General features: G+C 45.1%; 1 protein-coding gene across 1 annotated transcript in view; it reads left to right on the top strand.

Annotated features, from left to right (window-relative positions):
- The window catches only part of DPF3 (double PHD fingers 3), a 298015-nt gene that overhangs the window by 116970 nt on the left and 165660 nt on the right, over nucleotides 1-15385 (top strand). The window contains exon 2 of the mRNA XM_049770448.1: nucleotides 10714-10874. Coding sequence (XP_049626405.1) covers nucleotides 10714-10874 — 161 coding nt within the window. The remainder of the gene's footprint in view (nucleotides 1-10713; nucleotides 10875-15385) is intronic.

The raw sequence follows: 15385 nt of genomic DNA, 5'->3' as shown, positions 1-15385 counted from the left end.
GTGGAGGGCTTTGGTTCACATTGTGGGTTACATGTGCTTTCTTCTCTTTCCTTCTCCTTCTCTATCCTCTTCCTTTTCTCTTCCTTCTCCTTCTCTTCTTCCTCATCTCCTCTCTATTGTCACCACACCTGATGGTACTCAGGGATTACTCTTGGATCTGTGCTTAGGGATCACTCCTAGGGTGGCTCAAGGGACCATATGCATAGCCAGGACTCAAACCCAGACCTACGTCATGCAAGGCAAGCACCCTACCCTTTGTATGATCTCTCCAGCCCTGCAAAATGCTTTATTTTTATTTATTTATCTTTTTATGGGGGGGATGTTTTTTTTACAAGAACAAAACAATCAGAGTTCAAGCCAGTTAAATAGCTTCTGTCAATAAAACATGGGGGAAGAGCTCACCCAGGCCCCTGGAGCATTCCATGGCTCACACCCTCAGCATGTCTGTGCATCTCTATATCACTAGAGGAGCTTGAAACATAAATGTCTGGATTCCAGGCCAATAACCAGAATCTAATCTTTATGGCAACCCCACTTCTACTACACCTCTCTTGATTTTATTTCAGACAGAAGTTTGAGATTCTTGTTCTCAGACCATGATGGGCAGTGGCAGTGGCAGGCTTGAAAAGGGCTAAGGGGGCAGTGTTGGAATCAGCCTGAGATTGGCCTGCGGAATGGGTTTTGTGCCAGCACAGATGGGCATTCCATGAGCTTCTATCAAGTTCAGAGAAGGGATGTTTAAAGTCTTCATGGTCAGTGTGGCATGCATATCATAGAGGGATATAATAGTATTGCTGGTGAAAATTCAGTAAGATTTAGTAGTAGACAGGGATCTTTGGGGTAACACGCATTGAGAGAAAATTAGGGTGTCCCTAGCTTGTTCCAATGGGGGAGTGTTCCCACTAGTTTGCAGAATTAAGGCAGGAATTTCCTATAGAGCAGTTCCTATTTGGCCCTGGTTTCATCACCACTGGGCTTGGTATAGCATTGAAACACTAACTTGGAGCCGCTGTCATTAAGATGCTTGTCGTTAAGATGTCATTTAGCTGGGTGAGGGACACAAGGGAGGTGACATAGATGTGAGTGAGGAAGTTTGGGATCTCAGAGAAGGCAGGGATGGCATTATTTTTGGCAGGAATAATCCAGGAGGTTTTCTAGAGGAGGCAGGATCTCAATGGCCCTTTGATCCCCATAAAATTGACTAGGCAAGGACAGAGGCAAGAACTCAGAGTGAGAGGAAGGACCTGAGTAGTCATTTGTAGGGGTTCAGGAGTAGAGTAGATGGCAAGGGGGCAAAGGAGGACATATTCTTTTTTTTTTTTTTTTAGGGGGCGGGTTTTTGGTTTTTGGGCCACACCCGGAGGTGCTCAGGGCTTACTCCTGGCTGTCTGCTCAAAAATAGCTCCTGGCAGGCACGGGGGACCATATGGGATGCTGGGATTTGAACCAACCACCTTAGGTCCTGGGTCGGCTGCTTGCAAGGCAAACGGTGCTGTGCTATCTCTCCAGCCCCATGAGGAGGACATATTCTTGACCCATCCAGTCATTTACTTCAATGTACTTCTGGGGAGTAGGTACACCCTTCATCAAAGACACACTTCTGCCAAGATTGTGGCAGAAAAGTGACTCTGCTCCACCTGTGGCCTAGCCTCAGTTTCCCAGATCTTTTTTCTCTTGGGACACAGACTAGGATATGCCTTAGACAGCCTCTGAGAAACTGAGCTGCCCAGGGCAGGTACCCTGTCACAGGGCAGATCCTGCTACTCATCGAATCTCTCACTGAATGAGGGCTACATCGCCTGCTTTCTGTCCAGAAAGCAGAAAGTGAACCCTGAGAGGGAAACTTGTCCAGCACCTTAGAGTCTGTCTGCTCCCAACACCTTGTTTCGTTCAGTCCATCCCCCCATCTCTGTTCTCCTAGGCTTTGCCAACCCAATGAAGAAATCTGGGCACCACCCAGAGCAGCTTGGCTATATGCAGTTTTGAGGAGGGAAAGGCTGAAGGCAGTTTCAGGGTGGGAGATTTCTTTTTTTGTCAGGACAGGAAGGAAAGAAACTCTGAGGATGGTGGGTAATCACTGCTAGAAGCCAGGAGAGGAGGAAGTAATGAAACCATGGATGGTCTTTCCATTATTATCAAGTTTGTGTTAGACAGACACACAATCTAAATCCCCTCGAACGCCATGCCCTCTAGAGCCTGTGCACAAGTGCATGCTTGTCTCCTGCTCGTCTCCAAGCAGGGAAAGATGAGTGTCATTCAGCAAATGCTTACTATACACTGTGGTGTACTGCATGTACAGAGGTAAATTAGTACCAGGGCCAGTAGCTTTCTGGGTTGTCTGATTCTGGGAGCAAGGATGTGGTTCACACAGAAATGGACATGAATCATACCTCCCACCCCAAGGAGGTCAAAGCTATGTCCAGTAGATGTATGTTGTTCCTGCCCTGGAAATTACGATCCAGTGGAGGAGCCATGGAAAGCATTGACTGGAGTTGACATGGCTCTGCAAATACTATTATTATGGTTGGGAGACAGAGAACAAGAGCCTGGCATCTCTCTCGCTCCTCCCATGGCACCCCTCTGTTTTCAATGTTCCAGGGGACTGTCTGTTTTCAATGTTCCAGGTACAGCTAACTGGATGGCTCAAACAAATATTTTTGCTTCTTGCAGTTCTGGCGACTGGGAAGTCTCAGCTCTGTCTGTCTTTGTTGCTAGTAGACAAAGGAGCCTGCCTTTTGACTGTGTGTGTGTGTGTGTGTGTGTGTGTGTTTATTTGGGCCACATCTGGCAATGCTCAGGAGTTACTCTTGGCTCTGTGCTCAGAAATTGTTCCTGGCCAGCTCAGGGGACCATATGGGATGCCGGGAATCAAACCTGAGTCTGTTCTGGGCCAGCTGCATGCAAGGCAAACATCCTACAGCTGTGCTATCACTCCAGCCCCCTCTGTCTGTCTGTCTGTCTGTCTGTCTGTCTGTCTGTCTGTCTGTCTGTCTGTCTGTCTGTCTGTCTGTCTATCTATCTATCTATCTATCTATCTATCTATCTATCTATCTATCTATCTATCTATCTATCTATCTATCTATCTATCTATCTATCTATCTATCATTGGACTTGGGGGATCATATGGGGTGATAGAACTGAACCTGGTCAGTTATGCAAGCAAGAACTTTTTTTTACCTGTTGTGCTATATCTGTCTGGATTTCCCTTTAGCTATATTTTAAGGAAGTGATTAAGGAGGTGGAGAAGGGAGGGGAGTGCTTAAAAACATTTTTTAATAGGGGGAAAGTTTGGCCCATACTTAGCAATGCATAGGAGCTATTTAGGGCTCTGTGCTCATGGAGGGACTTGCGGAAATTAAACAATAGTCAGCAGCATGCATGGCAAATTCTTTACCTCCTGTGTTTTCTCTGTGGCCATGCATTTGGGGCTGGAGAGATAGCATAGAGAAAGGGTGTTTGCCTTGCATGCAAAAGGACAGTGGTTTGAATCCCAGCATCCCCTATGGTCCCCTGAGCTTGCCAGGAGTGACTTCTGAGCCTAGAGCCAGGAGTAACCCTTGAGCACTGCTGGATGTAACCCAAAAACCAACCCCCCCCCAAATAAGAATCTTTATTGGCTTTTAAGTAGCATGGCTGTAATAGTGATACTATTTATAGTTTTGATGTACAAAGTTACTGCACCTTCATTGCCACTGAAGTCCACAGACCCTCCACCACTGTCCTTGTATCTTAAGCCTTAATTTGCCTAGATTATACCCATCTGGGGAGAAAGGGGAGCACTGTCTGCTGTTGATCATACAAGACAAGTGCTCTCACTCCTCTTCAAAGTGCAGTCATTTTGTCCTGAGGAGCTAAGTCCTTCCCCCAATGTCATATCTGCAAGTCCTGCCCTGTGGAGACAGCCCATCCTTAATGTCTCACTCAGACTTCAAGGGTGGCTTTTGGACTATGTAACTTTGAGGGCCTTGCCAAGCACTGCACCTGTTTGCTGGCTATGCAGCAAAGCATTTGAGTTAAACTTGTTGGCATGTGACTGGGAGGAAGAGAATACATTGGTGTGGATGCCTTTTTATGTATGTTTGTGGGCAGTTAGTGGAAGTGTGGGCAGCTGCCAGAGATAGCAGGAAATCCAGGTGCCCATGGAGAAGAAGAGAGCTACTTTTGGGGTGGGGGATAGAGTGCCCTGCAATACTGCCACAGGCCAGTGTTTGCCTTGATCTCTGTAAATCTCTCCATTTTTCTGCCCAAATTGCAGGCAAGGACCAAGGTCTTGTTTTGACAAAGGGGTCTGGGACCCTGCAGGACTGGGAAGAAGGGATGGAATTCAGGACCAGATGGGGTGAGGGGAGGGAGGTGAGAGGAAAAAACCTTGCTGGTGGGGACACCATTAAGGGCAATACTCTCAGTACTGCCCAGCCTCCTGCTTCCTGTAGCTCAAAAAGGGAGGTTCTGGGGAGGGCAAGGCTCTGGTAGGATTTGGGGGATGGTGGTGGTTAGTTCTGAATGTGTATTTGAAGTCCGTCCAGACATATCTCTTCTGGAAGGTGTCACAGAACTATGGGCCAGAGGTAGAGGATATTCTCTGGGGTTTGAGTTGAAGGACTGAACCTGGTCTCAGCTTAGAATGGTGGAGATGGAATCTAAGTGGAGAGGGAGAGAAGGAGAAGAAAAGGGTAGATTGGAGAGACTCACACAGGCTCCGAAACCACATCTAAGCCCATTTGGAACTCATCTGCTGCTCCCCGCCCTCCCATTCGAATCTGTTTCTCCAATTGTCTTAAGGAGGTACATTGGAAATCTATCCACCCAGAGCTGGGATGGTTGTTTCAGTCCCGAGAGGAGTGAATCCTAATGGGTGATCTCTACAGTACCCTATAGAGCCCAGTTCACTGCCTTCCTCTTGCACTGGGCAGCCAGGGCTGCTGCAGGCCACACCCTTGGAGTTGGCACTCTGCTGGCAGAGAGCTGGGCAATATGTTCTCCTGCCTTTCTGGCTTCTGATTGCAGCCTTGAGGAGCCTGGAGTGGTTGTTGATGAGGGCATCATTCTACTCTGCCTGCGCCAGCTTCTTTGAACCCAGGACATCTATCATCTTGTGGTCATGTAACTCTCTTGCTTTGGAAAAGACAGGTGGTGGCTGAGGCCAGGCCGTACTTGACCCAGCCTGGGGCACGCTGGTCACAATGCCACAAAATGAGTCATTCATTGCCAGGATCCCTCTGCCCTGCATTTAATGCAAATACCATCCTTCCTATTTTCAACAGGGAGATTTTTCTCTTCTCCCCCTCCCCCTCCTTACCTCCTTCCCTCCCTCCCTCCTTCCCTCTCTCCTTCCCTCCCTCCCTCCTTCCCTCCTTCCCTCCTTCCCTCCCTCCCTCCCTCCCTCCCTCCCTCCCTCCCTCCCTCCTTCCTTCCTTCCTTCCTTCCTTCCTTCCTTCCTTCCTTCCTTCCTTCCTTCCTTCCTTCCTTCCTTCCTTCCTTCCTTCCTTCCTTCCTTCCTCTCGCTTCCTTTTGCTTCCTCTCTTTCGCTATTGCTTTTCTTTCAGTTTTTTTTTTTTTTTTTTTTGGTTTTTGGTTTTTGGTTTTTGGGCCACACCCAGCTGTGCTCAGGGGTTACTCCTGGCTGTATACTCAGAAATAGCTCCTAGCATGCACGGGGGACCATATGGGACACCGGGATTCGAACCAACCACCTTTGGTCCTGGATCGGCTGCTTGCAAGGCAAATGCCGCTGTGCTATCTCTCCGGGCCCTATTGCTTTTCTTTCAAAGAGGAGAACAAATTCTGTGAAGCTTTTGGCTAAAGAAATGCAGCTGGAATTCAGGAGGGGATGGACATCACTTTTTCTTTTTCCCCCCTCACATTGGTTTCTGAGTTGCTGCCCATGGCTGGTCTGTTTTAAAGTGACTTCCCTGGATGCCTTACTGGGGATGGTATTGGGTTCCCAACATGCCTTTCCTTTATGTGCCAGCCCACACCCATCTCTGTCTGTTTATGGAAAAAAGGGCTTGTTCACATAAAGATTACTTTTAAAATACACAGTCCCCCCTGGCAGGCTAGTTCCTAATAACATTGCATATGATGAAGGTATTGAGGATGAAATGAAGTTTTATCCTGTGTCGCTTTGTTTGACTTTATTATTCCATTTGGCATGCATTTGGTCAGCCTTTCTTCTCTGAAGCAAATTCACTTTCCTATTAAAGTTCACTCTCTTTGGATCTGGGCATTAGGAGCAAACCAGGCAAGAGACAGATTTGCAATCCTTACTAGACATTTCTTTGGTGTTGACTTCCAGAGCTTTTTTGTTTGTTTGCAGGTGACACCTTGCAGTACTCAGGGCTTATGCCAGGCTCTGTGCTCATGGATCACTCCAGGTAGGGCTCTAGGGACTATATGAAGAGCCCAGGTCAACTACCTACTAGGAAAATGCTCTACCTGGACCCACTGTACTATCACTCTGGCCCCAGAGTTTATTTTGAGAATGGAAGCTCTTCTCTCTCTCATTGAGTTGTAGTATGGTGTACAAGTTCCTCGCTCCTTCTATTCTTTCCCCTTGTCTCCACATCAGGGTTTTAGGAATTCATTTTAAATATAATTTATGTTTTTGAAGGGGCTAAAGAGTGATAGCACAGCGGTAAGGCATTTGCCCTGCATGCTGCTGACCTGGTCTGTCCTGGGTTTGATCTCCGGCATCCTATATAGTTGCCTGAGCCTGCCAGGAGCAATTTCTGAGCATAGAGTCAGGATTAACCCTTGAGTGCTGCTGGGTGTGACCCAAAAAAAGAACAAACAAAAAAAATTATGAGTTTGAAAGAGTTACATCTTTTCTTGCATGCTCTTAAAAGGTGATGGAAAACCATGTTACCTTTTCCCATATTGAACATTTCTTTTTCTCTCATTAGTTTCTTTTTTTTGTGGGGGACACACCAGGCAGTGCTCAGGGGCTATCCCTGACTCTGTGCTCAGCTACTTTTCCTCAGTGCTCAGGAGACCCTTTGGTGTTAGGGAGGGAATCTGGACTTCCTGCCTGCAAAGCTGTGCTCAGCCCCTAGAGCTCTCTCTGGCTCCTATTGTACATTCTTGTCACTTCTTAGCATGCTGTGGTTGGTCGTTGTGCAGGGAAGCTGTAGTGTCCCAAATACACAGGACAGACTGCATGCCACATTGTAGGGCTGAGCTGCTCCCGAAAATTCTGTTAGCCTGATCTGCATTACCTCAGCAAAGAAGGCATTGGAGCTGTTGAGCACTTCATGTGAACGCTTCATAGGAAACGAGTCTTTCCTGTGATTTGTCTCATGCTCCTTGTTACCAACTTTGATCACCCCAGCTTAGATGCAGTTCAGTTTTATAGCATTTTAATGGGTTCCCCTCCCCAATTTATTTCCAGCTGTGTGACTATTGCTATTTGATTACAAATTGGTTTGGCAACTGCCAGGACACTTTTCTGAGTGCTTTCTCCTGGCTTGTGAAGATAGACACTCTTCGGAAGTGAGAACGAAGCAAAGAGCATTTTAGGTTTAGGAGGGATGTCAACAGTTTCCAAAGGATGTCTCAGAAGCTTCAATGTTATCTTGAAAAAGTTTGCAATAAACTCTGGGAAATGCTAATTCATTGTCTTTAAAAAATAAGTCATAGGGGCCGGGCGGTGGCGCTAAAGGTAAGGTGCCTGCCTTGCCTGCGCTAGCCTTGGACGGACCGTGGTTCGATCCCCCGGTGTCCCATATGGTCCCCCAAGCCAGGAGCAACTTCTGAGCACATAGCCAGGAGTAACCCCTGAGTGTTACCGGGTGTGGCCCAAAAACCAAAAAAAAAAAAAAAAAAAAAAAAAGTCATAAAAATGTATTAAAATATTTGACTTTTCTTTTTCTTTTTTTCTTTTTTTTTGGATCACACCCGCAGCGCTCAGGGGTCACTCCTGGCTCTATGCTCAGAAATTACCCCTGGCAGGCTCAGGGGACCATATGGGATACCACTGACCTTTGGCATGCAAGGCAAACGCTTTACCTCCATGCTATCTCGCTGGCCCCAAAATATTGACTTTTAATAAATTTGTTAAGCCATCAAAAATAATTATTTTCTTTATCTTCTAAATATTTTGATGAAGAACACTACTCTTATTATTTTTACCATTATTATTATTATTATTATTATTATTATTTTGACATTGGAAACTACTCTGGTAGTGTTTGGGGTGACTCTTGGTAATATTGGGGGAACTGTCAGGGATAGAATTTAGATCTCCTGCATATTGTTAATTTGTTTTTGTTTGTTTGTTTTTGGTTCACACCTGGCAGCGCTTAGGGGTTACTCCTGGCTCTGTGTTCAGAAATTGCCCTTGGCAGGCATGGGGGACCATATGGGAGGCTACCGTCCTTCCACATGAAAGACAAACGCCTTACCTCCATGCTATCCCTCTGGCTCATATTGTTAACGTGTTAATTCTTTCTCTGGCCTCAAGAATAAAAATTTTAAATATCATAGATTTTTTTTTTTGTGGTTTTTGGGTCACACCCAGCAGTGCTCAGGGGTTATTCCTGGCTCCAGGCTCAGAAATTGCTCCTGGCAGGCACGGGGGACCATATGGGATGCCGGGATTCGAACCGATGACCTCCTGCATGACAGGCAAATGCCTTACCTCCATGCTATCTCTCCGGCCCCTATCATAGATTTTCTAATTTTGACTTTCTATTACATAGGGATGTTTGAGGTTAGTGATATAGTATGGGTAGAGAGCTTGCTTGCATGCAGTTGTTAACCCAGGTTCAACTCCCAGCACCCCATATGGGTCCTCTGAGCCCAGCTAGGAGTGATCTCAGAGCATAAAGCCAGAAGAAATTCCTGAAAAGAGTTGAGTGTAGCCTTCCAAAATTGAACAATAATACTCCAAAGCCAAAGGGATTTTCATAAGCCCACTCAGAGTGAACCACCTAAAGGTTGGGTTGATGGATCTGGTATCTGGGACCTGAATTTGATTTCTGGCCCCACTAGTGGCCCCTAGTACCTTCCAGCAACATTGGACACAGGCAGTACAACATCTCTGGGTGTGAGCATTGAACTACCTGGCAGGTTTATCAAGTATCACTGAAAGCTATCCCAAGGTCTCCTAGGCACTCTTTCAGAGACCCTGCTTCCCCCCAAAATGAGCCATTTGAATTCCCCTCTGATCAGCAATTCATTTCCTGCCTCTCTCCCTTGTCCACCCCTGTAGCAGTTATGTGACATTTGTCATTTCTGAGAGCCATTGACTAACCTACATGTTTAGTGTTTGTAGAAATCTGATCTCATAGATTTTTTTTTGCTTTGCATTTGATCAGTTATATCAATGTTATATTTTGGTCTTTGAAAAGGACATCTTAAAATCAGTAGCATTACAACATATCCAAAATGTCAAAGATCCCGGAACATCAAATTTACTGTGCTTAATCAGCTCACCCCTCCAGCCATCCAGAAAGGACGTTCTGTGTGTGTTTAAAACCCAGGGACTGAATTATTGTGTGTTCAAAATTCAACTATTATTATCTAAATGTTTCTTTGTTCTTTACCAGAAAGATATCATTTTGTTAAGTGTGATTTTTTGTTGTTGTTGTTGTTGTTGTTGTTTTTGGCCCACACCCGGTGATGCTTAGGGGTTACTCCTGGCTATGTGCTCAGTAATCAGTCCTGGCAAGGGGGACCATATGGGACTCATGGGGAGAGGGGGGATCGAACCATGGTCCTTCCTAGGCCAGTGAGTGCAAGGCAAACACCCTACCGCTGTGCCACTGCTCAGGGCCCAAATTTGTGATTTTTTTAAATTGTTGTGTTTTAATGTTTTTTTGGGAGAGAGGTTGGGGAGCAGTGCCAAGGTCTGCCTGGTCTTCAGGGATGTTTTGGGGATCATATGGTGCCAGGATCTGAAGCAGGGTTTGCTCAGGCAAAGCAAGCACATTAACCTCTGTGTTCTCTCTCTGGCTGCCAGTCACCTCTGTTTATAGGAGCCTCCTCTGTCCTAGTCTAGATATGGAGCCTGACTCTTCCATTGTAATAAAATCTGAACTGCAGCTGAACTGTGCTGTTGGTTGGGTCAACCCTAGAGTGTGGCTCATGGCTGTTACTCTCTCTTTTTTTTTTAAACCTTTATTTATTTATCGATTGATTGATTGGTTGGTTGTTGGGCCACACCCAATGGTGCTCAGGGGTCACTCCTGGCTCTGCACTCAGAAATTGCCCTTGGCAGGCTGGGGGACGATATAGGATGTCGGGAGTTGAACTGGGTCCTTCCTGGGTCGGCTGCATGCAAGGCAAATGCCCTACCGCTGTGCTATCTCTCCAGCCCTCATGGATGTTTCTAAGGGGGCTCTAGAAGCCTGATTTCTCATGAACTCCCTACAAAAGGTTGCAGGGAGCTGCCTGCATCCTGGAGCGGGAACTCAAACAAAACAAAACAAAACAAAAAACAAAAAACAACACAGAGCCTAGAATCACTTTTGATTCTGGTTATTCTGGGGCCCTTTTGCTCTTAGTTCAAGGGCTCAGCAAGATTCTGTGTAGACTCAGCGATGCACCTAGAACCTGTTCATGTGAATACTCCCTCCAGGCCAGGCTTTTGGTTCCCATCTGCCTTGGTCTTTATTACTGCAGATCTTCCCTGGGCAGTGGGTAGGGGCTGTCAGCTTCCTTCTAGGTGTGTTTGCTTCTGGTCGGTCTTATTCCTTCCTCTCTCTGTCCTGGCAGGCTGGGGGACCAGTTCTACAAGGAAGCCATTGAGCATTGCCGAAGCTACAACTCACGGCTATGCGCCGAGCGCAGCGTGCGCCTCCCCTTCCTGGACTCGCAGACCGGAGTGGCCCAGAACAACTGCTACATCTGGATGGAGAAGAGGCATCGGGGCCCAGGTGAGCCTGTCACCCCTAGGGATGGGTGCATGCTCAGTGCTTGGCCTTCTAGGCTATAGGGAGGAACAGAGAGTGTGGAATTCACCAGTCTGGGCATGGTTGGGACGGGGCTCGAAGATGGGAGAGGGGGCTTGGGATACTCAAAAACCCACAAAAAGGAGGCAGGAGAGATAACATAGTGGTAGGGTGTTTGCTTTGCACATGGTTGACCCAGGATGGACCTGGGTTCTATTCTCAACATGGCATATATCCCTCGAGCCTGCCCTGCCATGAGTGATTTCTGAGCACAGAGTCAGGAATAACCCCTGAGCATCACTGGGTGTGACCCAAAAACCAAACCAAACCAAACCAAAACAACAACAACAAACACAAAAATTTGGGGCTAGACTGATGATCGTGTATAGGGCATTTGCCTTGCACTCGGCCCAGTTCGAATCTCCAAACCTGCCAGAATGATCCCTGAGTGAAGAGCCAGGCATAAGTTCTAGGTACCACCGGGTATGGTCCCCAACAAAATCCCAAACAAAAGAAAATCCACAAAAAGCTTATCTTTTTTTGTTTGTTTGTTTGTTTTAAGTCTTGGCAGGTGTTCTAAAACTCATGAGAGGAGGGTGTAGGGCCTTTAAAATCCATGTATTTATCATCTGGCTTCAATTGTCGATTGTCAGCATAGCCTAACATATGCTCTAATGGCCAATCTTGTTTCATTTACATGAACTCCTCTCCTCCCCTCCACTTTCCTTCCTGACTCTAGGTAATTTTAAAGGAAATTCAAGCTGCATATTATTTCATCCGTTAATGTCTGAGAATCTCTAAATGCAAGGACTTGTGGGGAAAAGAGCTTCTAGTTAACAATGACTTTAATAACACAAACTATTCGGTCAATATATTGGCTGAATATATTGACCAAATCAGCATCCTTCTCTTGCAATTGCTTGGTATGCCTCAAATCTCTTCACATTTGTAAGTCTCTGTGTTTCTCTCTCTCTCTCTCTCTCTCTCTCCCTCCTTCCCTCCCCTGCCATGTTATTAGTGGAAGAAACTGGGTTGTTGGCACCGTAGGGTTTCCCAGACTCTGGGTTTTCTGATTGCCCCCCATGGTGTTATTCCTGTGAATTGGTAGTTAGGCCCAGAGACTCAAGCAGTTTCAGGTTCAATTTTTTGGGCGAGAACAATTCCAGAGTGGTGGTGTGTACTTTCTTGCAGAGGCTTCTGCGGCCTGTTATGTCTTGTTTCCACATGTTAGCAGCCCTTGCTGGTGATTGCCTGCATCCTTTATTTCATTAGGGTAGCAGAAAGGTGATGTTCGATTTGAGGCTATCATTATTTCTTCATTTATTAGCTCTAAAGCTTCTATAAAGAGAAACGTCTCATTAAAATTTTGATTATTGTGAGGTACAGTTCACATCTGAAAGGCAGGATAAATGCCTTTCTCCCTTTATTTACCAGTTTTCAAAATAATGAGTTGTTTCCCTAGGATTTTTTCAGGGAAGATCAATAAAGTTATTTTTCCCTCCCAGAACCATTACGAATTTCGCACCGTATTTTACAATGGGTTAAAAGTGGGTGCATTTTAACCCATTGTAACTATTATTCTTTATGATGATACATTTCTTTTTTTTTTCTTTTCTTTTTTTTTGGTTTTTTGGGTCACACCTGGTGTTGCTCAGGGGTTACTCCTGGCTGTCTGCTCAGAAATAGCTCCTGGCAGGCACGGTGGACCATATGGGACACCGGGGTTCGAACCAACCACCTTTGGTCCTGGATCGGCTGCTTGCAAGGCAAACGCCACTGTGCTATTTCTCCGGGCCCATGATGATCCATTTCTCCCAATACTTAGTGTTGGCGTTTTAACAAACAGCTCCAGTGGTCTCTGGCAGCTTTCTTGCCATCTGAATTTTAGGACACAAATTTTAGCTTCGTCTTTTCAACTTTCTGACCTGGACCTATAATCAATCAGTTCTGTAAGTGCCCTGTTTCTGGGGCCAGAGGGATAGTATAGGGGTTAAGACCATGGGCCTGCATCCCTCGAACCCTGACTTAAATCTTTGACAGGGACCTCTGGGTACCACCAGAGATCACTCCTGAGAACAGAGCCAGGAATAGCCTCTGAGCACCACTGAGTATGCCCCTTCTTCCACCTCATACCATCCCATTTAAGAACAAGTTCCATCATAAAACCAGAAAATAACCCCAATAAATCCAACTCTATTTCTGTTTTAAGAATGTATTAATTGGCGGGGCAGGAGAGATAGCATGGAGAAAAGGTGCTTGCCTTGCATGCAGAAGGACAGTGGTTTGAATCCTCGGTATCCCAATGGTCTCCCGAGCCTGCCAGGAGCGATTTCTGAGTGTAGAGCCAAGAGTAACCCCTGAGCGTGGCTGGGAGTGACCCCAAAACCAAAAAAAATTATTAATTGGCAATTTTGATTGAACTGGTGCTAAGTGCTCTCAATTGTCCTTAATTATGGGCCTTGCATGTAAACAGAATAAAATATTTTTTGTTTACATATATATTTTTTTTGGGGGGGGGAGTGGGGGAGGCCATTCTGGGTAATATTTAGGGAATATGCTGGCTCTGTGCTCAGGGTAACATGTAATTCTGGGGATCTATCCCAGGGCTCTCCAAGCACGCACTTGGCCTATTGAACTATCTCTTTGGCCACAGAAATTTTTTTTTAAAGATTATATTATGAAATTATCCCGATGTCTTTTAATTCAATTCAGTTTTATAGCTTTTACTTAGCCATTTTAATTCCCTATTTATTTCTATACCAAAGAACTACTGGCTCTTAATAATACTGTCATAATTACTTACTGGCTTTATCCCACTCTATAAACATCACAGTACCAGAATAACAATGAGATAACCAACAATAAGATGACTGTAAGTCAATTTACGATTTTTCTCTGTCTCTTTTTACAATTATTTTATGTCCTTAAGATATTTTCTGTTAAGATTGTGGAGTCAACTCACTGTGTTTTAAGGTCACTTGACATAGTTCCTCTGTGTAGTTGTCCCATAACTCAGTTAACACACTCGAATTTAGAGTTTCATTTATTAGATATTGCTTAAAAATTATGCAGTTACTTTGCCTCTATTTTAAATTTATCTTCTATTGTTAGCAATGATAGATTTAGATTTAGATTTATGTAGAAGGGAAAGAATCCTTATACTCTTCAACACATTTTCCTTAATGAATACAACTTATTATCTATAGTAATGTCAAAACCCAAAAGAGGCATAAAATAAGGCATAAAGTAAGTTTTGTGCCATTTTGTCAAATGTATAGATTTGCACAACCACTACTGAGATTAAAATACAAAACTGATCCATTATCCCAAAGATCTGTCTTCCCTGGGCTTTGCCTGTTCAGTTACATTCTTCTTTCTTAAAACATTAAAATCCCCTAAACATCTTCTATATGAGAGACCATAATCATGTCTTGTTAAACACTTCTACTGCCTATATTGAGATCCAAGTCAAGTTTTGTAATTTTAGGGAAACATCCAGCATCATTCAGGGGTTACTCCTGGCTCTGTGCTTAGAAATCACTCCTGGCAGGCTCGGGAGACCATATGGTATGCCTGATACCAAACCTGGGATGATAGCATGAAAAGAAAACACCCTACTTGCTGTGCTATTGCTCCGGCCCGGCTTTATAATTTTTTGGAGGAGGATCATGCTCAGCAGTGTTCAGAAGGCCATTGCTGGTACAGTGTTTGGGGATCATTCTTAGCAGAGCTAGGAAGAACTGTAGGTTTCAAGGATTAAAACTGGATTTTCTGAATGCAAAGCAAGTTATCCAGCTCTTTGATTATTTTGCTTAAACCATCAAATATAATTTAAAAGACACAGGGAAGTGTCTTGAAGTTACTTTTACTTTTTTGTTTAAGTTTAATCTTCCTTGCTGATGTTCTGAGGTATAAATAGGTTGAAGAATACAATTTTACCTTTTTATCTCTTTTGGGGTGGGGAGGCACACTTTGTAGTATTTGGATATTATTCCTGGATCTGCATTCAGGGATCACACCTGATGGGGCTCTGGGGACCTATAGGTGGTGATGGGATCAGACTGGGTTCAGTCTTGTTCATGCAAGCTCCCTAGCAGCTGTTCCTTTGGCCCTGCTCAGAAACACCATTTTAAAATATGCCTGCTAGGGCCTAAGAGATAGCATGGAGGTAGGGTATTTGCCTTGCATGTAGAAGGACAGTGGTTCGAATCCCGGCATCCCATATGGTCCCCAGAGCCCGCCAGGAGCAATTTCTGAGTGTAGAGCCAGGAGTAACTCCTGAGTGCCACCAGGTGTGACCCAAAACCAATATATGCCTGATTCTCTTTTCGTTTATTTTTTTCAGGGGTGGAGTTTGGATTTTGGTGCTATGCTTGACAATATTAAGACCTATTCCTGGCTCTATGCTCAAGGGTGCTTGAGGGGGACTTAGTGCGATGGGCTAGTCTTGTAAGGAAAGCATTTTAATGCCTGTACTATTTCTCTTGCCCCTGGCC

The sequence above is a fragment of the Suncus etruscus genome, chromosome 3 (assembly GCF_024139225.1).
Source record: "Suncus etruscus isolate mSunEtr1 chromosome 3, mSunEtr1.pri.cur, whole genome shotgun sequence".
Lineage (NCBI taxonomy): Eukaryota > Metazoa > Chordata > Mammalia > Eulipotyphla > Soricidae > Suncus > Suncus etruscus.
The sequence above is the reverse complement of the archived record's forward strand: the minus strand, read 5'-3'. Positions and strand labels throughout refer to the sequence as shown.